General features: G+C 41.2%; 1 protein-coding gene across 12 annotated transcripts in view; it reads right to left on the minus strand.

Moving 5' to 3' along the window:
- Positions 1 to 22644, minus strand: part of LOC131124836 (adhesion G protein-coupled receptor L2-like) — a 111109-nt gene that overhangs the window by 6966 nt on the left and 81499 nt on the right. For 7 of the 12 annotated variants that reach the window (XM_058065677.1, XM_058065678.1, XM_058065679.1 and 4 more), the window contains 12 exons: positions 20910 to 21093; positions 18488 to 18610; positions 16669 to 16874; positions 16047 to 16220; positions 14066 to 14275; positions 12683 to 12903; positions 11454 to 11520; positions 8020 to 8111; positions 4486 to 4654; positions 4219 to 4347; positions 2609 to 2705; positions 1651 to 1776 (listed from right to left, as the gene is read on the minus strand). In XM_058065677.1, coding sequence (XP_057921660.1) covers positions 1651 to 1776; positions 2609 to 2705; positions 4219 to 4347; positions 4486 to 4654; positions 8020 to 8111; positions 11454 to 11520; positions 12683 to 12903; positions 14066 to 14275; positions 16047 to 16220; positions 16669 to 16874; positions 18488 to 18610; positions 20910 to 21093 — 1798 coding nt within the window. The remainder of the gene's footprint in view (positions 1 to 1650; positions 1777 to 2608; positions 2706 to 4218; positions 4348 to 4485; positions 4655 to 8019; positions 8112 to 11453; positions 11521 to 12682; positions 12904 to 14065; positions 14276 to 16046; positions 16221 to 16668; positions 16875 to 18487; positions 18611 to 20909; positions 21094 to 22644) is intronic. The other 5 variants (XM_058065680.1, XM_058065686.1, XM_058065681.1 and 2 more) reach the window with 1 other exon arrangement.

Consider the following 22644-nt stretch of genomic DNA (forward strand, 5'->3'; position numbering starts at 1 on the left):
ACACTGTGTACACTGTCTTATTTCCTCAATGCACAGTGATAGTGACGTGCTGTCCAAAACTGATTATGGTTGCTGATGACGATCACAGTATTTACATTCTTCTTCGTCTCTTCTTTTTGAGTTTGGAAAGGTTTGGTAGTCCCTCCCTTTCCACCACCAAGCCAAGATGACAATTGTTGAAGGTGGTCTATCACTGTGCACTCACCATTTTGACTGTTTTGAGTGCAAAATCTGGGTATTCAGTGCACTGCATTCGCTTACACGTTTCAGTGTGAATGCACATACGCACTCAAAAAAAGAATGGAAGAAAAGTATGGAAGAAGATTGAAGTAAACAAACAATAAGTAATTTTTTTGGGCATGTTAAATTGTGTAAACATGTCATGTCTCTTAGTCTGAAACAAATAAAACCATGACCATGACCATTACCGCAAACTGCCCCAGCGTGAGCACTCACAATATTCGACCATTTCTGAACGTCAACACTAGTAGCATAAGTAAACGAGCCTTCCCGCCGATGTGCCTTTCGCTCCACAATAATGAGCCGTTAGCGGGAGCACATTATTCCACTGGCTATGGCGTCAAAGGCTTTAGTTTGAAAGAAATGATGGAATTTGCTTTATTTCACAAAATTCAAACGCCTCTGAAACACTGACATACAAAATGCCCTCTTTGCTGTGTCAAGGCTGCAATATGTATTAACTGGAAACCAAAAAATAAGAACATAATACAGAGAATAACAGACATATAGTTACAATTATGAGGAGGCTTTAAAAAAACTATTCAGACAATTAATTAATTACAAAATTAATAAGACGATTTTGTAAGATAATTGACAGATGTTTTTTGGCACTGTGAAAATAATGATAAGAAAAATCCTTATTTCATTAGCTTTTATTATTGCAAGAATGTCATGCTACAAGAAATATTTTAATGAAAACACCTTCCGATCATTTGGGAATTTTGACATTCAATCACTAAAATTTAATTTGTTCATTCTTGCAATGTACAGGTTTTCTTTTCCAATTATTACTTTATTGTTAGTATTTTGTTATTAGGAATCACATTTGAGGTTGTTTATTATTAAGATATGACATATTAAAATTATAACAAAATCTTCACCGTATTAAGATTTTTTTTCTTGTAAAATGATGTTTTGGGGCAGTTTTTCATCTGATATACAGTATGACATTTTTTTGGAAATTTGCTATATTGAGATTTTTTCATGTCAAAATCTGACTTTACTTTTACAACATTAGGATATTTTTCACATAGAATTCTAACTTAATTGTTGCAATATTAGTATTTTTTTCTTGTAACATTTTTTATGGTGTTTACTCTTTTGATATGTGTTTTTATTTATCTTCGTCGTAAAATTCTGACTTTAATCTAGTTTTTAAAAACTTTTTCCTAGTATTTTTTTGAGTAATGTATTAAGTTATTAAGTTAATATTGCAATGTAAAAACTAATAAATATAATATTGCTATTCATATAGCTAATGGAACACATTTATATTTATGCAGTATTAAAATGTAAATTAAGAAACTAAAATTGCACTATAACTGTTTTGTTCAAGTTCCACCTTGAAGTTAGCTTGCAGCATTTTTTGTTCTTATAACAAATGCAAATGCGGGGCGGAAGGATGCGCACCTGGAGAGTGAAAGGCCGGTGGAGAGGGCGTGTTGCACACCACAGTTTCTGCCAGCAGGTTGTTATAAGGGTTAGTGTCATGGCTACGGAGGAGAGGGTTAGTTAGGAGGTAGTTGCCAGTCATGCCTGAAATAACAGCAAAAAGAGAGAGGGAAACATATCAGTAAGGACAGTTAAGGAACAGGAGGCAGACGTACAATGTGGTCTGTCAAAGCCACCATAAAGACATTGGACAGAGCGAGACATTATCCAAACAAGCAGTCAAACAATATTAGCAAGACAAGTGTTGACACCATTCGCCGCAATGTTTATGTGAGACAAATTCATCCAAACAAAATCATCCAGACGAGACGCCAGACACAACACGTGGCCTTCCATGAATAATACAGCATCCTTATCATCCTCTGACTGCTTGTCTAAATCCTCAAGAATGTAACCACTCATCTCTGCGGTTTAGATTTTAGCTCTAGCTCTAGCTGGCATAGAAAAAAAAAAGAAAACGCTTCAGATTTCTAATTAGGTCCAAGTCTGCAGTGGCACAGCAGGGAGTCGGAGCTTCACAGTGCTCCCAAAACATGCTCTGACCTCCGCCTGACTCCCTTATCCCTTGCCTGCATCATCCTGACAAGCATTGCAGGCTGAGGATGACTTAGGAGAGGTGGCTGCCATTTCAACTCATCTGTGGTGTTTTATACTAAAATATCACGCCACATTTCAGGCTGATGCCGCTGGAGAGAGAGAGAGAGAGAGACTTTGATACACAAGCGGCGTTTAGTGATATTTTTGATTGCTTAATGCTACCAGAAAAAAAGCAACATTAAAAAGTCTGGATTCGTCTCGTCGACCTTCCTGCATAACCGCAGCAGCACACCGCCTCTATTGAAGTGCTCAGTGATGGATACCAAGCTCCATCACAAAGAGCATAGCATATGTGTTTCGTCTGGTAGGCCTTGCTTACCCTGGTTGAGTGTGGAGGTGCTGTTTATGTCTCCCGAGATGAAGGACGACTCTGACTGCTTCCTCACCGTGTCGTTCCACATCCGCCTGATGCGGCTCTGGATGCACAGGGAAGGAGATCAACAGTGTCACTGTAGGCTATTATAAGTGTGTTAACCTGCCTTGTAAACATAAGGCTATTGATCCAATAAAATGAGAATATTAGCTCTCGTAACCTAAGAGGGTCTTCTTTTTACTGTCGATATAATGAGAGTATTCCAACTCAGGCAAATTCCCAGAAGATCTGTTTAAACGGATGAAGAATTATGAGGTCTTTAGGTCCATGTAGTACATACTATTTATCTTTTAAAGGCACGTGTAAACCTCCTTTGGTTAGTTTATGAACTTGTTAGCTGGATTATGCAAAAACTCAAGCAGAATTTAAGTAGACTAGTGATGCACGGGCAAGGAAGTACATTTTCCTAAACGATAAAACTTATTGGGTCAGCGTTGCTGATTATAAAAGTAAAATGCTGGAAACTATTTTAGTTGATTGTCCTGTTGTCAAGCACTTAATGAGCTAAAATGAGGCATTAAGTGGCTGTTATTTCCAGATTCATTATGCATGACTTAAATGTTTATCTTTAATTATGATTTGGAGTGCATGAGAAAGTGGAAAGGGAAATGCACGTCTCTTTGACCCCATGGTAATTTTATTAACAAGCATATTTCACAACACACCGGCAACAGAACCAATGTGGTAACAAGCTGTAAGGAGCAAACTGCTAAGCCAGCATTAATACCACTGATCAGTTAATTGTAAACAACAGCGGGGGTAACGCACGAGTTGACTACCAAAACTTGAAAGTGCAAACTGAGGTAGATAGGCACCACTCATGATACCTCAAATGTTGAGAACGTTTGGGAATTGCTGAACTAGATGAATTAAAATAAAAAAACAAAACAAAAAACTGTAACAAAACATTAAATTAGTAACTTTAACCTTTTGTACCTCCATTTCGACACAATTACTGAATACAGTGAACAGCAAAGCAAACAGTGCTTGTGTGGTACAATTTTACACTATTAACATAACTAATGCAGCCATATCATGGTGCACTGAACTCAACTGAAAGATGCCCTAAAACAGAGCATGTGCTTGTTTGAGCTGCTGGTTCTTGGACACGAGAACATCTCTTTGGGACTCCCAAGAATCAGCTCTTCCTTTTAACACCCGACTGGCACGTACCATGTGTGTGCCTCATTAATCTCTTTACCACTTTGTCTTATTGAACAGTTTCAGTGCTTTGTGCTTCAAGGTCTCCGCCTGAGTCCAGACCTTTTAGTCTGCCAACAGTGCCGAAATGACTGATTCATGCGGCGACCAGGCTTTAACGACACGGTGGCTCCTCGCTCGAGAAACCATCAATCGAGTGAGCACCGCGGGGGGGTGTCTGTAAAGACTTGTCAAGCTTTGGTGTCTTTGCCAGACATTGTTTTTACCTCGCTGAGCTCTGTGCACAAGACCCTAAGCTTGAAATCAACATGTTGGCATGGCTATGCATCAGAGTGGCTTATCTGCAACTGTTTGTGGAAGATGTTGAAATTGTGACAACGGAGACTGTCACTTACCTGGGTGGCCGATGAGTAACGTGCCGTGGTTCGAGACGTGGCTGTCTTAACGGTGCTGTGGGAGGCCTCAGGTGGTAAGGCGCCGCAGCACTGGGACTGTCGGAAACATTTGCTGTACTCTTTACGGACCTGTGCGGGAACAGGAGCAGGAGCAGTGAGGTCAGGGTGGAGCGAGATGAAACAGAAGAGGTGAATGTTCTGAATCTTTCATCACCAATCAGCTGACAACTCTTTAAATACCACTGGGATAAAAGAACACTGTTGCACCTTTTTTTGCAGGAGGCAGTGGAAGATGAAGATAAACATTCCTTGAAGGGTGTTGAAGATGGTGAAGAGGTAAGCCATCACAATGGATGACTCGTTGAGGAAGAACAAGCCAAAGGACCACGTCAGGCCCAAAAGGCAAAGGAGGGCAAATGCTCCCAACACCCACGACCTGATGAGCATGAAAAGAGAAGTCTTATACCGGACTTGAGAAAAAAGAAACAATGAAAGAGTGCAATATTGATGTCAGCTACATAGAAAGTAAACTTGGATATATTTTAGAGTAGTCAATATAAAACAGTATAGATGTGAAAATGTACTAAGCAACATTATTAAATGGAGAGGACCCTGCTCTGCTTAACCAAGTCACAGTGCATGTTGGAATTCATGTTTCCTCTCACTAAACTGCAGCTAATCACTTCGGCAGCACTCGTGCATCCACAAAAGATGTCCCCATAACACTATACTTGACTGTAGGAAAGACACAATCATCTTGCTTACTTGTGTTGCCCGCTACTTAGACAATAGTGACTGCGTCAGTGTATCATAAATCTGTACTGATATACAGCTGAGTACTTGAAGTATAACAAAGTTTACTTTCAATAGTATTGTCCCATGAGAAGATACAGTATACTGTCATATACATGCTGGAATATGACTAGCACATTCACTTTTGTGGGATACTGTAAATCCTTACATATGATATTCTATGATTTGACAAGAGTCCATTTAAAGAAAAAAGAGCAATGCAGTATAAAAGATGATACAAAGTATTGTGCCTTTGAGCTTTATTTAGAGCCCAGAGACTGCCAAAGTTGCGTGTTTTTCCTTGGTGGCTTCCAGGAAAGGCCTTGAGGAAACACGATCACTTAACAGTCAGACGCCGGCCGGTTGTTATGGATACACTCAAGGGGAGCGAGACGCTCCTCAAGAGACTTGAGGAAATGTTACTATGAAAAATGAGATTTGGAATTGAGTAGGGTTCTAATCAGGGTTTTATGCTGCCAATACCGATCCTGATCCGTAACATTTATTTTCATAGCTTATTTCAAGCCAAGCAAAGCCAATATGCTTGTTTTACCAAAACATGAACAAAACGCTGGTGTCCACAACTCGCGTTTTGTATTTCACTATGCAAATTATTATTATTTGAATAAACACCAAGTTTGTCTGCTTCTGCTGGGCCCCTCCAGCCACATCTGCTGCCTTCTGAATTGCAGATGCAGCCAACCCACTCTTTTGTGCTCTCGCCATCCCTGCCGGCACTTGTCTGTAAGCTTGGCACAGCAGCTGAAATCGGTGCACACAACGCCTTTCATGTGGCGCGCAAACGCTCACTTATCACGGCTGTGCGCTCATTGGACAGCCGAAGTGCCGAGACTGACATACACCCACCATGTGCGTGGTCACAGAGACAGACGGGGTTGCAGAGGCACGAGCGCCACACTTCATCTGGAGCTTGACGCAGCCATGCCAGGAAAGTTCCTCCTGTGCTACATAGTGTCTGCATGCTCCCAAATCCATACTAAGGCGGTACCCATCCCAAATTTTTGCCCACACTTGCAAGTGTACAGAGAGTTGGGACAGGGGCTTTAGCTGCTGCCCAACAGATGATCACATTGCAAGCCTCAAAAACTCACCACATGCCCCAAATGCCATACAAGCGCCACCCCGGTGACATGTTTTTTTGAGGCAAGTTTTGCAGTGTGCAAAACTTACTATCACTCTCACAAAGACAGGAAGCACATGGTATTCTTGATTGTTCTGGATGGTAGCGGGGTGGAGCTGATCAGTGGAGGAGATCAGCGTTTTAAAGCAAATATTGGCCGATATCAATACCGTGCTTTTTCACTGATATCGGCCAATAACGATCAGTGGATGATTGATCGAAGCACCCTTAGTATTAAGAGAGATGGCAAATTGAGCTTGCCGTCTATTATTAATTTGACTTTTTTCAGGATGGATTTACATCCAAATAATCACAGTGGATTTAACCTTCGATTTAACTTTAGAACACGCGTGGCTGGTTTGAGCTAGAGAAGAATTAATGGCAGTTAATGAGATGTGACAGCGCAAGGTTAGGATAAAAAATGAAATAATAAGCATCACTTTTGTCCTGCAAAGAGAAAGATGGAGAGCACTTTTCCTTCCACAATGCGTATGGAGGTAACATAAGTAATATTATCACAGTAATGGTAAAACTATACTATTACTAGTATTATTATTGTATCTAAATGTGTTGTTTATGATTATTGTAAGATTTTTACATGCATTTAACATTGTGGCAACCAGAAAACATCTATGTTTGATACTTTTTGTAATACGTCCAAGTCACATAACGCTGTGTACCGCAAGACTTCAGGGGAGGTGCCGCAACTTGAGAGCTAATTTCAGTTACTATGTTTAAAAGGTAATTTAAAAAAAACATTTTGTTACATGAAGTAAGGTGCCTCTTTATTTGCACAAATGCTTGGTTACTACACGTTTATCGGTCAACTAAGAATTGTGGAAAAAAGGAGAGGCATTTTTTCTTAACACACCTCATGGTTAAGTGAGACAAGGCATCAACTAGACTATTAGACTCTAATAGATTTTTAACCTCAGCCCCTAATAACTAAAAGGAAGGCCATCCCATTTCCGTACCCTTTCCCCACTTTTATTAACATTTTAAAAGAAAGAAACAAGTTACAGATTACTTTGTTAAAGGGTGGGGCAGTGGCCAATGATTTAAATACCGTATTTCCAAATAGTTTGTCGAGTAGTGATGTACGATACAATTGATTTCCTTTCCGATCCAATACTGAATAAAATTCAAGCTGGTATTGACGACACTGGTCTTATACTGATAATACATTTTGCATTAGGTGCAAATACACCTAATGTGTCTGGTAAATTTTAAAAAGTAGTGTATTTCAAATCAAGCATGGGTCATAATATAAAGAAAACAATACACTAATCAGTGTAGTTTAATTTAATTTAAACTAAAACACATGGAGGTAGTGATGGTGTGAAGAACTACTGTAAGAATGAAAATTTTTCCCCATTTCATGGTGGGGCGGTCAGAGGTAGAGCTGGTCATCCAGAAACCATAGAGTTGGCGGTTTGATCCCCGCTCCCTCCACCGAGTCACTGTCATTGTGTCCTTGGGCAAGACACTTGGCCCACCTTGCCTCGGGCTGCACACACTGTTGTATGAATGCGAATGAATGAAGGCTGTGGTGGCATTATAGACTGAGAGGAGTCTCAGTGTACCATACCACATTTTGAAAAGCCCTGCTATAAGTCATTACAATTCACAGACACACACAGCATCATAACACTAGTGCGCAGTTGTTTCTATTTTCAAAAAAAAACAAAAGTCTGTGATGCAGTTATGAAGACATAAAAAAATGACGTATGTAACCTGGTATAAAAAAAAATTCTATGAAGACCATAAACTGGAACCTGCGGCTAGAAATAAACACTAAAAAGCCAAGAAATACGACTGAGGTATTATTTTTCTTTTTACACAAAAACAGCACCTGATCTCCCCCTTACCTGATACCCCCAAGCCTTGAGGAGTCAGGTTTCATGGAAGTGGAATGCTTCACCATCTTGTACATGGTCACCACCAGGAAGATGACATTGACCTGTCAAAACAGACGCATCAGCCTTTTAACGTAAAGCACTCAGAGCGGAGTCCAATTCCCTCCAACCCTGCTTGTTACGTTTCAAATGCAAACAGCTCTATCTGTATTGGTTTTGGCTCAATCGCTAAAGCTACTATGACAGCCGATCTTTACCTTTGTGGAAATTTAAATACCTCAGCAGATCGTTAAGACTTGCGGGAGAGAAAGGCAACAGAGGGGGTTAACGGAGGTTAATGTGAGCGATCTACCTCACACGGAGCTCATCTTGAACATAGGCTCAATTGACCACATTACATTTAATCCGTATTAGATGGTAAAACTCTGATCAGAAAGAGACATATCTATTATATGGAACCACAGTAAGTGCAAAAATACTTTACAGACCTTCTGCTCCCTTTCATTCTGGATTGGAGAGAAATTTAACTCAATATACTTTTGTTTTCAATAAATAAACTTACTGTAATTTGTGGTGTGTAAGCTCCTACTTTTTCTCAAACTTTGAACCCTGCAGCTTATTAGCGGTTGGGCTAATTTATGACCATATACTTCAGAAGTACTACCAATCATTTAAATCGGGTGCCCATTACATCGATTACCAATCACAAGCTTTGAGAAAACTACCCATTGTCAACCCATTGGAAATCGTAGGAGGTCATTACTCAATAGAACAGTGCGACGTCATCTTAGATAGAAGGCTAAAAAGGGAGCTCAGCATGGCCAACTTACTCCTTTGCTCAGATGGAATGCATTATGGGGATAAAGTAAAAAACATGTTTTTTTATGTTGAACTTGTATTGGTACTTGTCTTATGTCTTATAGGGTATTCCTTAGGTATACCCTTTGAGTTATGTTGCTGTGTGATGATTTTAGCCTTCTATCTAAGATGAAACCATGAGTCAGAGTGTTTTATTGAGTAATGACCTCCTGCGATTTCCAATAAGTTGACAAGCTTGTCCTCCTCACAGACTCGTGCATGCCATAATATATCTTTTTATGATGTGGACATGTGCCGCTTTGTTTATTGACCATATCAATGATTTTCAGTGAGGAACATGGAGTTGGAATTCCTGTCTAAATTTGATTCCCTTTCTTCACAGACAAGAAATTTGGGATCTTTTCTTCCAGGTTTGGTCCAATATTAAGTATTTATTGAACCTTTCAAGGCTGCATGGTGGACGAATGGTCGCATGTGGGCCACACAATCAGGAGATTGAGAATACCTGGGTTCGATTCTCCGCTTGGGCAACTGTGGAGTTTTAAACATGCAAAATTGTCCATAGTTGTTTGTCTATATGTGCCTATAAGCGGCATAGAAAAGAGATGGATGGATGAACCTTTCAACAACTTTGTTCATATCATAATTTTCGGACTTTCCGTCAATAGAGGACAATCTGCTTTCTTATCTTATCTTTCTTGACTATCAATGCATTTTGCATCCATGGCTGATTTTTCTTATTTTGCTTATTAGACATTTCTCTCAATGGATAGTCCTTATCGTATAACTTCATGTACGTATTTAGAACCAGTTCATATGCTTCATATACATCATTTTCACTATACAGACACCCATTTTTGTTCTTCCAGATCTATCTTAAAAGTATTAATACTTTTCTTTGTGCATTGTCTCGTGAGTTATGCCACTTTTCCTTGCTGTCTTTCATCATTTGTGTCCTTAATTTTCTCAGTTATATTCTGTTTTGCTTCTTTATCTTCTTTAAGAGCAGCGTTCAAGGCTGTATTATTATGCTGTAATGCCTTGATTTGATTGCGCTGTTCTCTATTTTCCTCCCTCAGGTGTTTAACCTCCTCCCTCAGGTGTTTAACCTCCTCTTGAAACTCAGAGAAACTCTCCTTGAGGCGGTCGTTCTGATGTTTTAGAGTTCCAATCTGTTTTTGCAGGCTTTTCAGATCATGCCATACTTGTGCCGCAGTATGTGCCAAGATTTCCTGCTGTTGCTCTTTCATTTGCACAATCAATAGATTCTTCAAGCAGTTATATGCTCAGAGCTCCGCTTGGGTCAACGGCTGAGACGGCATAAATGGCGCCCCTTCTTCCCGCTTCTTGGGTGGGCCCATGGCTGTTAGCGGCTCTGTTGGTGGTAGCAGTCTTTGTAGGGGTGGCCTTTCCGGGGTGTCTGGACATGAGGTCTCCACGCCTCTGCGTATTGTTGCTAAGCAACCATCTTGAGCTTCAGCCGTTAGCTGTTCAGCTTGACTTGCTAATAGCTGTCTGCGCTTATAATTTGTTTATTTCAACGTACCTCACACCCGTCCGGGTTGAATTGAGATGTGAGCACGATATTCTAGTTTTGTGATCACAAAGTGCTGAAAATGTTAAAATACTTCAAAACACAGGAAGCAAAAGTAGAGTTCTTGCCATGAACATCCTTTCGAGTCAAGTTATTATTGTTGAAAAATACTATAATATTGGACAGTTAATCAATTCAGAAAATAAGGCTTTTTCCTCACAAATAATAAGAGATTTCTGATTCCGGTGAGTATCTCAGCATATTCCCATATGAATGCATTCGGAAGTGGAAACAGAGACGAATGTGTGTGGACAGTCAACGACCGCATGTGAAGGCAAAGATGTGAAGAAGTGAGAGGCAAGGACATCATATTCTGGATGGTTTGCTCTTTAAGCCGCTGTGGTCGAGTTCCATCAGCATGAGGAGATGCGTTTAGTGACGACACACATCCGACTAGAGAACGAGGCATGGATGCTGGGAGGCGTTCTGCAGAAAAGTGGTCTCCGAGGGGCTTTACACTGCAATATTTAGCGCTATTCCGTGCCTGTCAAAGTCATCTTACAATAAGCATCGTTGCCAATGCAGCGCTTTGAGGTTTTGCATGCATTCACAGCCTATGGACAGACAAACATGTCAGTTTGGTGTATGGCAATGCAAGCGTATGTCCATTCGTCCTGCATGTTGTGCTTCTTTGTGTTTCTGTCAACGCCCAGTGCACCACATGCAATATTAAAAAGTCAGGCCGGAGATGTGTCTGTGTGCTGAGATTGGCTGGGGACATGACATGATCCTCAGCGGCAGCTTAGAGCGAAAGGTCGTCCGGCCCACCCACTCATTACTTTCATTGCCACTCTTGTTTTCCCACTGCGCAAATGACCTTCATGCCTGAGATGACGACTTTCTCCTTCTCATCGCGTGATGAGACTCTGCTCCGCAGCTTGTGATTTTGGAGGATTACAATGCAGAGTAGACGCTGCCCCTTTTTTCCCTTTCATGCAAATCGATCTTGAAACAGCGGTGCTCAGGGGCTCGCACACAAAATCAATCAATCAACCATTCTCAAAGCTTTTAAAAATTAAGAGACAGAACTTACCAAAATTACAAACGTTACAGGGCCAATGAAGCTCCAGATGAAATGGTTGTCCACTCGCAGCCAGCACCTAACCAGAGCAAAAAAACAAAACACAACCTCTTAGTCTTTTATGTTGTAAACTGCAGAGTGCCAAGCATTTACTTTGACAAAGGTATCTGTTTGAAAGGAGGCTTTTATTTATACTTATTTATTTATTTATATTTATATTCAATGATTGCTTCAGGCTAGAATTAGACATGTCTGTTTAATCTATTAGCTCATTGCTTCTAAAATAGTGTGGCAGGTCCCCCTGGGGGTGGAAGGTGGTGTGAACTGTCAGGGGGCGTGAGTGGCAGGGAGAACTTTCAATGATAGTTGAAAGTTCAGTCTGTACAGTACAGTTGTGGGTGATCCACTGTATTAGATGGAGGCCATGACATTCCGCCTGTGAATATTCTCAGTTATGTAGGTCATTGTATTCTCAGGATATTAAATCGATTGAATCTGGACCGTTCCAAGTTGTCTTAGAAGACGTGTGCCCTGCGATTGACCAGTCAAGGGTGTACCCTGCCTCTCGCTCAAAGTCAGGTGTGATAGGCTCTAGCATACCCACAACCCTAGTGAGGATAAGTGGCATGGATAAGTGGCATGGAGGAAGGATGTATGCATTATGCAAAATAGTCTGTCTACTTAAAATACGGCATTTATTTGAGAGAAGGCCTTTATTTGTTGTGCATCTATGGAGCTTGACAGGCTAGGAAAGGAAAAAAAGGAGGATTTGTTTCAATTCATTAAATCAGCTCAATGCCAAAACAAGGTCTCATTGATTAGCTGCAAGATAATCGGCCACAGCGAAATGAGCGAGGCTCCTCTGACCACAGAAAGCTCAACTTGACCTTGGGGAAGCATCGCCCTCAAGCAGTATTCAGCTACAAATATGTGCTTGGAAACAAACTGGCAAAATCCCTTAAATTAGAGCCAGGCAACACAACAAATTGTGTTTTTTGGGATGAAATTGAGCAGAAGAAAAGTGCATAAACTTTAAACTGACAAGGTCGGCAATTATACGCATGCAAAGAATAAAAAGCCCGACAGGTCAGCGAAGCTCACACAGTAACATTCATTAGTGTTGCGGCTTTGCTCTTAGCAGTGACAGGGTGTAAATTTGGCAGAGGGCAGAGGTGCACTGATCTCTGTGCTATTACTATCATTAGCACAGAAGACCAGAATAAATAATCCCCCGCACTTACGCTCGTGGCGTGCCGTAGCTGCGGTAGTCGACGGCCGCTGAGATGCCCACCACTGCTGCTGGGAAGAGGTAGCCGGTCATGTAGTAGTACTTCCTGCGGGAGAATTCGCTCTCAAACACCTCGACCAGCATGAGGTAGAGTTGCACGCCCTCCAGACACATCCAGGCAAAGGCAGCCAGAAAGCAGAAATGGAGGACACCAGCAATGATGGAGCACACCAGCTAATAAGGAAGAAGTTATTATTGTGTTAGTTTTGGTGCAGGTATTGGATACAGGTGCAATGCTAAACCATAACTCTTAGTAAACAACAAAGTTGAAAATAACAAAGTGGGACATTTTATATGCAGACCACTGATTTCCAGATTATGCAGGAGGTGGAACATTCAAATTAGGAATGTGCAGCCTTGGTTGAGGTACTGTATACACTTAGGTTCCTGTCTAAAGCCACAAATAAATCCAACCTAATCCAATTAAAAATGTAAACAATAGCATTGGTTGTCATATTTTGGTAATTTGACTTTATTTGAACATCCAACCGTTTTATTTTGATATCACCTATTACATTTCACAATTACACATGTCCAAATGCAGTAGGAAAAAGCAGAGTGTATTCAATCCTACCGCCTCTTTGTTTCACATCAATAGCTAATGCATTTGTTCACCTCCTATAAGTGCCATTTGCCAGTTCTGAACAATGTTTGCAACAAAGTTGAGGTTTGTAAATCATATCATATGGCATAGCATTGCACAAGTAATTCCCCGAGGCTCGGGTTTCTTCTTATACTTTGTAAACATCATCTGCTGGTACTGTTTCTTGAAATGTATCATGCTAGTGCATTGTGTGAGTTTTTACTTATCATTCCATAATTTTATTCCACATACTGATATGTTGAAGGATTTTAGCATTGTTTGCGCATCTTTTTTTTTCCCCTTAAGATCATATTTCTCCTCTCTTGATGGGAATAATTGTAGTATGTTCTTGGGTAGCAGCCCATTGTTTGCTTTATGCACCTTTTCAGCTGAAGGTTTACCAGTTCAACTAATTTGAATAACTGTAATTTTAAGAATAATGTGTTGGTGTGTTCTCTCTCTGAGTTAGATGTAGCTTTATTCAGTATAGAGGTATTTCCTGCCAATTTATGTTGTATAGTTTTTATGTGGGATTTCCAATTCATTTTGTCATCATTAATGCCTAGAAATGTATTTTCATTCACCCTGTCTATTTGATACTATATTTGCGCTTAAGTACCCTTTCTGCTTTTTAACACTGATCGTCTTTTCACTACTCTCTGCACTGGACCAACATGTCTCTCTTATCTTCAAAGCTACTTAATATACCTAAAGGTTAATTATACTCAGCAGCGAAACTCTGACTGCACTTACCATTGGCTCGGTCATGTTGATGCCCACCAGGAAGACAAGCTCTCCGATGAAGAGGTTGAGGCAGAGGTTTTTGTGGATGGTGTTGCGGTCGCTTTGCAAACCCCTGAAGAAGCAGAATGTGTAGAGGCTGATGGCCAGGCACACCAGAGACACAGCGATGCCCATTCGTGTGATGACGGTCAGGAGGAGCTCGTGGACGCTCCCCTTGCCCTGTGGAGAGACATAATTAGGACGATGACCCGTGACATCGCTTGTCATATATTCCCTTTGTAGCAAGGGTGTTTAATTTGCTCTAGTGAGTGCGGCTACTTGAAGTAAGCTGACAATTTGTGAGGAGGCCTTTGTTTGTAAAATTGCTTGTGGACACCTTTGGAGACCTGTGCCGTAAACAGACAGAATTCAGACACTGATCCAAATTACTGTAGAGGTCTGCGCCCCACCTGGTTGCATTCTAGTTTGATGTGTTTAGCAGCAGTGGTGATGTTAACAGGTTCCTGAGGTACAAGCGAGATCAAAGATGTTTGAAGACAGGCACCAAGCAAATGTGAAAATTGAGTGCAGCAATATCACCCAGGCACATTGGTGTTCTGCAAGTGAGCCAAATCCTCCTGTGATTTTTGCCCTTTTATTGAAAGCATGAGCTGCAGCTGAGGTGCTGCACAGGCCGTCGGCAGGAGGCTAAGCTTTGCCCCAGGGGGCTCTGGTTTCAAGTTGTGGTTAAGGTTGAGGTTAAGACAGATGACGGGAGGGGGGTGGCAAAGTTCACGAGTGGAGGACGTATTATTAAATCAACCACAAACTGATCCCCCACATTTATTACGGCCTGGGCCCTTGCTACATGTGCCATTTGTCATGACATTAAATCGTAATTGCATTTTGTGACCAAATGCTTTGGTGGACCACATCAAGAAGTTTAAGCTGCAGTCATCTCGTAATTCTCAGGGACATATGCATGAAATATTAGACAGTGACCACAGTAAAATATAATTAGTTCTGATAATGGCGTTGTACTCCCCCAGCCTGAGCCACCATTACGCTTCCTTTAAAGTGACGGCTTTGCTTAATTTCTTCATCTCCTACAAAAAAGATCGCATTATCTCTGATGCCATGTTGTTCGTGTGCATTATTGTGCGCAAAGGCAAACAATAAATAAAAAAGACTTGGTGTGCACTTTAGTGTGGTTTGATTCCACAGTGGTATTTTTTTTACGTCAAAATGAAATAGAATATTATAAATGTTTTGGACAAAGGCACAAGTGGGACAAAATAGAACAATTTTGAAAACAAAATACTTCAGTGTCTTGAGTCTTGTTGGCAAAAGTTCATTCATCAGTTCAGTTCAGGGGTTCAGGGCAAACATAAAGATGCAATTATAAAAAAAAATAACAAATCAAAAAAACTGCCACCAGTCACTTAATCACCCAATAATAAATTAACAAGCAAGTAAATTTAAACATTTCCGCAATGGAGTTCATGGCACGAACAATCCAATCAAACAAGGAACTTTTCCACACAGAATAGCGTCTAAAAATATGATGGGTGGCAAATGTGAAAGGTGTGTGCTAGAGAGGTGTTTTATCCGTCAGCCGCCCTGAGGCGCCCTGAGAACAGGAAATTCTAAACTACATGATATAGTAGGTGTTTCCTACAAGATGAATTGGATGAGGAAGTTTGTGTGAGGTGGACAACAACAACAACAAAAAAAGAAAGATAGTGAAGTTCGCCTTGCTGACCTTTTGAACCCAGTCAAATACAAAATACCACAGAATGGAAGTTGGACTACACCAAGTTATCAGATTTTGGACAGGTGTGATACTAGTATATATATATACTAGTATACTACTACGTCTGATTGTGCTCACAGAAGAATGCTCAGGTGTTTTTGTGTGTATGCTCAGACACTTACCGTAATGACACCTTTAAAACAAACCGAACACAACAAGTATGAACGCACCCTTAAGAGAGCAAGGAGAGCGACTTACCACATTTCCCCGATGAGCCATGAGGATGGCGAAGTTGGTCAAGTGATTGCACGAACATGTGGTGTGGCTCATGTTGGTGTCCAGCAGCTTGCAGCCCTGAGTGGACCAGTATCCCATCATGCTCCGCTCTGAGTAATTCCAGAAGGAACAGTTGGGATTGTAGTAGTGCTCCTTCTGCAAAAGGAAAACAATTAATCATACATGAGCCCTTGCTGCAGTATGCATGGCCGCACCTTGTATATTTTAATGCCTCTGACTGTGTGTGGAGGGGTGGGGGGGGGGCGTAGATGACTGCTTGTTGTACACATAAGTGTCAATTTATATTCTTTCAGTGTATTGACTCAGTTGGAAGGGAACGGGTGAAAGTGATCCAAATTAGGGATCTGAACAGAGACGAGATGATGAGAGAAGATGGGATCAGGGTTACCATGGTAACCTGCCAGCAGGAAGTCAACTTGCTCCTCCAATTCTGCTTCTCTGATCTCAGCTAATTGCTACCAGTGACAGACAAAGAACAGAAGTTTTCTTTTGCTATACTGCTTGCCATTGGAATTGGAGGTGCAGCTCCTGGACTATTTAAAAGCACAGCATCCCCGTATGGTCTCGAGGGGTGGTCGCTTACATCGAGGTGCTCCAGTGTGAAGATCACAGGGTCGGCCACAAACACACGGCTGGACTCCTTGGTAATGGAGGCTGAGAGGATGTGGGAGTTGACCGTAAGGGAAAGGTTGTGTTTGTCCATGTCTCCAAGTCCCCGTAGAGTGGCGTTCTCCGTGCTCAGGAACTGGCCCAGGTGTTTGTACAACACAAAGACTAGCTTGGCCACACCTGCAATAACCCACATAAAGAAAATCTTCAGGGAAGGAGAACACACAAGCAAAGAACAAATCATTCACGCAGTGAAAATGGACTTTTCACTTATGGGAACAGTGTTTTTCTATTAATAGTTAAGCGGTTTCCTTTATGGTACTTTTTTAAAAGAAAATACTTTGACATGCTGAGTTTTCTTTTCTTACAGAATAGTGTACTTGGTCAACGTTGTCTGTGTAGCTGTTTCGCACACAGTGTATCAATAATGACTTCTGCTGAAAATAATTTTACAGAATGCAATTACAGTCAAATCAGAGCCGCTCAATAAAACCCATCATATTCCTGTCAGATCCAGGATTAAATTATAAAAAAATATATATATATAGCTTTAATTTAATGCGGTAGTACAACTGCCTCTCTTCTACCAGCCAGTCAGCACATTAAAGGGGACCTATTATGCTCATTTTCTGCTCTTTGTATTGAGTTGACTCCTATAGAGCAGCTACACACAATAACCCACACAGAAAGCTTTCTAGATCTTCCAGAATCTGCACCTACTATTTCTGCTTTGCTTCCTTGGATTTGCCAAAATGGTCCGTTCCCATTTATAAAAAAGTAGATTTTTAAAGTTTTATTTGAAAATGTATTAAAAGTTATTCAACTGAATAATTAGGTTCCAAACAGATCACCTCAAACTGTCAATGACAAGAGGGGCAAAAATGTAACGTCTAGAGCAGGGGTGCTCACACTTTTTCAGCATGCGAGCTACTTTTAAAATGACCGAGTCAAAATGATCTACCCACTACAAAAATGCAAAACATCTATTATTATTATTTGTACGTACAATGTATGTTGATGTACCTTACATAACCAAATGAGCCAATATTGCAAAACACACATAATTAACAATTAACATTTTTTGTAATTACCTCCACATTACTCCACATTTCCCTTCTTTGGTACTGCGATGGTAGAATGGCATATGAGGCAAACGCACTTCGAAAAAGACATTGTGAAAAAAAAGTCCACCTCCCATTCCGTATGGAAGTGATATGTTTTTGCCTTTTTACTTGGTCCAGCTACTTCACTCATTTTAGTGACCATAAACTTTAGCGAGGGCTTAAAATCTAACGCAATTCGCCGACTAGCTTAGCACTTTGCATCGTTGTTTACGCATGAGCGGTGACCTAAAGGTCAAAATTCAGTTGTCATCTGACTGGTTGTCCTGTATGTCAATCAAGTAACGGGGATGGATGATAGGCTGACATCGTAAGTTCTGCTGCACTTAGAGACGTTGTTTGATTTGATTGGTCGCCCGAAGGGCAACATTCAGTTGTCATCTGAATGGCTGCCCTGTATATCAATCAAGTGACGGCATTGACGCGAGGATGATATTTTTTTAATGTCACGCCGCGATCGACCAGCTATCGACCAGTACCACCTCCGCGATTGACCGGTAGATCGCGATCGACTTAATGAGCACCCCTGGTCTAGAGGCTCTGTGTGAAAGTAGTTCCCCAAAAAACATCTGTTCAGCTGTTTAAATTAACTTGGGTTTAATTTTAATTAACCCCCCAATTCCATAGTGCTGCAGACTACAGAGCGCTAAGCAATGATGTAAACGTTCTCACCGTTTTTACTGTTGACTTTGACCGTGTTGGAGGAGAGTTGAAGTGAAGCTCCACCCCGGCTGGTCTGAGGGAACCTGAAGTCTTGCACCTGGCCGTCTGTGCTCACCACGTATACATCCAGCACTGGTTGGGGAGGGTAAAATGCATTAGCAATAGTACAGCATGTTTAATAGAGCAAAAAAAAAAGCTGTCAAGTGAAAAATGAAATGTTATTGACAAGACCCCATGGGGCGCAATTGACTTAGCCCTGTGAAAGTCTGTGAGGTAAATGGAAAGGATAAAACAAATAAATAACAACAAGGGCAGGCTACCAGAGGATGAGCAGATACGCAGCCTCTTGCCACATGAATGTCAAATATTCATAGGATCAAAAATATCATTGAGCTTTTTACTATAACTTCCCCCTGCAGCTTCAGATAACTCCACTGCTCCATGAGCAAATCTCTGAAAATCCTCCAAATTCCGCCAGCTGCCGGGTGGCACTCCCTTTGATGTGGGAAATTACCAAGGGGGTCAGAAGGACATCGGCGTGCACGCTCACACCAGAAAATGGCCTCGCTTCCACAGACAGGCAGCTCCCGACAGACAGAGATGAGGGATTGTCCTCTGCTTTTGTCTTCCCTGTTTGTCTCAATTTTTCACTTCAAGTTTTTTGCTACCCCAACTCCACGTGTCTGACTTTTACTGATGCTCACCTGGAGGTGTTGTTTGGGTTATAGTGACCTACTAATTAGATAGTGGCATCAGTTTCTCATTTCTTTTCACCCCATTACAGGAGGTCAGCTATTATGAGGGGTGTTTGCACCAAGCAGTACACCTGAGTTTAGCTCAGTAGGGCACAGTTTGGAATGGTAAATCCTGGGGCAAATCTTGTGGGACATGTAACTGGACAGCTACGTCATCCATAAAAAAAAATTCTCAACAAGCCAGCGACAAACTGGAGAATGGGGTGTCAAACTCACGCACCATATTTTGTGGCCTGCTACTTGTCATCAAAGTTTAGTATAAGTGTGGTTCACGTTAAGAATACGTTCAATCAGACCGTTTTTGGAAATGCAAGGAAATACAGCTGGTATAGCTGCAGATTCTGAAAGATCTAGAAAGTTTTCTGTGTGTTATCATAGTGTACACACTACACATAGTGTAGCTGGCTCTATATAGGAATCCACAATTCAATACAAAAGGCCGAAAATGAGCATAATAGATCCCCTTTAATCAGTCGTCTGCTGGGGGACAAAGCGGACGATCGGCTTGGCTAACTACCAGTTATGAGAACTGGCTTGACGAAGGAAAGGAGGACACAGGGCACCGTGTGACTGGAACAATGTGGCTAAAATGGCGTCTTTGTTTTGGGTCTGCGAGTCGGTTGGAGTTCATCTTGCAGCACACGCTCAATGAAGTGGCTTGGTGGATTAAAAATCAATGAGGTAGAAAGCAAAGATAGGCGAACAGAAGTGCGGCAGCTGACTCATAATGCTGACTTACCTTAGTGAGCTTAAAGGTCCCATTATTATACATGACCAATGTTATAATCTTTCCAAAATGTCCATGATGTTACTATCCTAATCTGCATGCACTCTATGTTATTGTATTGTCTTACTGTACTGAATTGTGGTGCCTTTTTAACATGATGGCCGAGGGACGAAGATGAAAAATAGCCTCTTGGCTAATTTTGGCTTTTTTAAAACTTATGTACTAGCATGTGTGTTATGAACTTGCATTGTCCCCTGCAAATAAACTAGTCTAATAACTAATAAGCGTGAACATGAAACAGTATCAACTCTGACCTGTTCCTAGCTAGGCAAGGCCGCCCCATGTATAAGCCCACCATTTCACTTTGTAAAAAAAACAACAACTTTAATAATAATAATAATAATAATAATAATAAACGATTTTGCTACACATTTTAAAATAACTCCTGGCACTCCGGCAATTATCCTTAAGTCAGCTACTGACATGGGAGCTGTTTAGGTTCAAAGGCTAACTAACCTAGGTGACTGTTAGCAATGTAGCCACATAGCTAATGCTCATTGTGCTAATTTTAGTGACCTCGCGTCCACATTGCAGAGGGAATCATAAAATAGCATAAAATAGAAATCATAAAATAGCCCTATAATAACAGAAATTGTTATTCATTTATTTTCTACCGCTTTATACTGTCTCAATTACAGCATTGAGGTTCGATTTTAGCCAACACACTTCCAATACACTATTGTTGCATGTGTGAGACTTATTTGAAATGGAAAAATAATGTAATGTAATGGAACCTTTAAAAAGACAAAAAAAAATGCTTTAAAAGTGTTTTAAAAGGAGACAAACCTTTTCACTTTCGATATGGCTGCCAGCCATTAAGAGGAGTAATGGGCAGGAATAGCACATAGTGAGTGACAGGTGTTTAAGGGCTGATTGCTGCACCACTTACTGATGTTCTCAGCAGGCACTTTGACGATGGCCGGCTCGATCAGGTTCTCGGCAAGGACGAACGCACCTTCCTCCAGGGTATCCAGTAACATTGTGGCGGCGTGCGTTTGTTCTGTGGAATTCATGTCCTTCCAGGACTTCAGAGCTTCCGGCCTCAGGAGGTTGTCAACGGTGTCCACGATCGCCTGTATCCATGGAGACAAGTGAAATGTCAGACCAGCACATTCCCGGCATCGTAACTCCAGGATTTAATAACACAGAAAGGGAGGGAGGGGTGGTTTGGTGAATGATAAAAAGGGCATGCATGGCCGACAGTGACAGCTGAAAAATGGATGTATCGACAACACTGTGACCAAAGCCATGATGAGGTTTCAGGGAAGTCAAGTAACTGAAGTAATCGTATGCAGGGCTGTTGGGAAAGCACACGGAAAGCATATTTTTCTTTTTTCTTCTAGTTGTTTAAATTCTCAAGGTGTGAACAAACAAAACAAACGTTTTTCCTCTGTCGAGAGCACGTAGTCATGTGGAAAAATGAGGCGTAACACTCATGAACCGCAGCACACAAAACGATAAACATTTGACAAAATATGCACCCCCACTGAGTTGCCTATGCTGTTATGTTTTGACAAAAAGACCACATGGTGGCGCTGTTTTTATAACCCATAAGTCAGACTCACAGGTCATTCAAAACACCCACTGTAACTTTAACGTGTTTAATCGAATCACCACCAAACTTTTCGAGGAGGTTAAAAAACATGGCCGCCATTAAGCCAAACATCTTTGCAGGGGCACACATGAGTCTACGCATTTAATTAGTCATAAGTCATTGACCAATTGTCTAATGATGTTAAAACTTTGAATCAGAATTCAGATTCTGATGATATCTATTATATGTTAGCATGCCTTCCTAAACATTTTCACCACAACACCACAATTGTATCTTCCAAACTAATAATCCTATTCCTGTGCCTGTAACGACCTTTCAAGCAATTTACCCAAAGGAAGGAGGGCATTATCATCGAATCCAAAGTGGCCATCCGACTAAGGCAATAAAAAAGCGTGCTTGTTTTCAGTGTCAATCCTTTCATTTCCTGCTTTGTGATAAGCTGGAAGAAAGCAAAACATTCCATGCGAGTATCACATGTTGATAAAACAGCTTTGAGCCAGGCCAGATTGAGTTTACAACTACCCCTCCATCCTGCTAGGTCACACATTCCTCAATCCGCAGCGTCTTGGGGTGGCGATTAATCCCAGTGACAATTTAACCCTAGGTGTCATTAGCCATAGCGAGCACAACAACAGTAACAGTAATTAACTACGAAGTGGCCAGGCTCATGATAGCAATTAGTCACAGCTGTGATTATCCAAAACAATTCAATGACCACATGCGATTGTATCTGTCTGCCTGGAATAACGAGGTGGCCAATTGAGCGATAAATTATTAATTGATCTCTTCATATTAACGACAGCCACCTTGCAGGGAGCTCGCCACTGGCAGTAATTTGGATTTATATGTGTGTGTGTGTGTGTGTGTGTGTGTGGAGGACACACATAAAGAGTCAGAGATGTCACAACCAAGCGTATTTATTCCTCTTCCCTGCTACAGATGAGCTATCCTCAAGGGTAACATGAAATCCACACTAATAATAAAAACATGGAGCAAGGGCCAAGATTGTTACGATTCCTTCTGATTGTCATCTGAGTGGTACTTTCATCAGACACCCTTTGGCTTACCA

The sequence above is a fragment of the Doryrhamphus excisus genome, chromosome 3 (genome assembly GCF_030265055.1).
Source record: "Doryrhamphus excisus isolate RoL2022-K1 chromosome 3, RoL_Dexc_1.0, whole genome shotgun sequence".
Lineage (NCBI taxonomy): Eukaryota > Metazoa > Chordata > Actinopteri > Syngnathiformes > Syngnathidae > Doryrhamphus > Doryrhamphus excisus.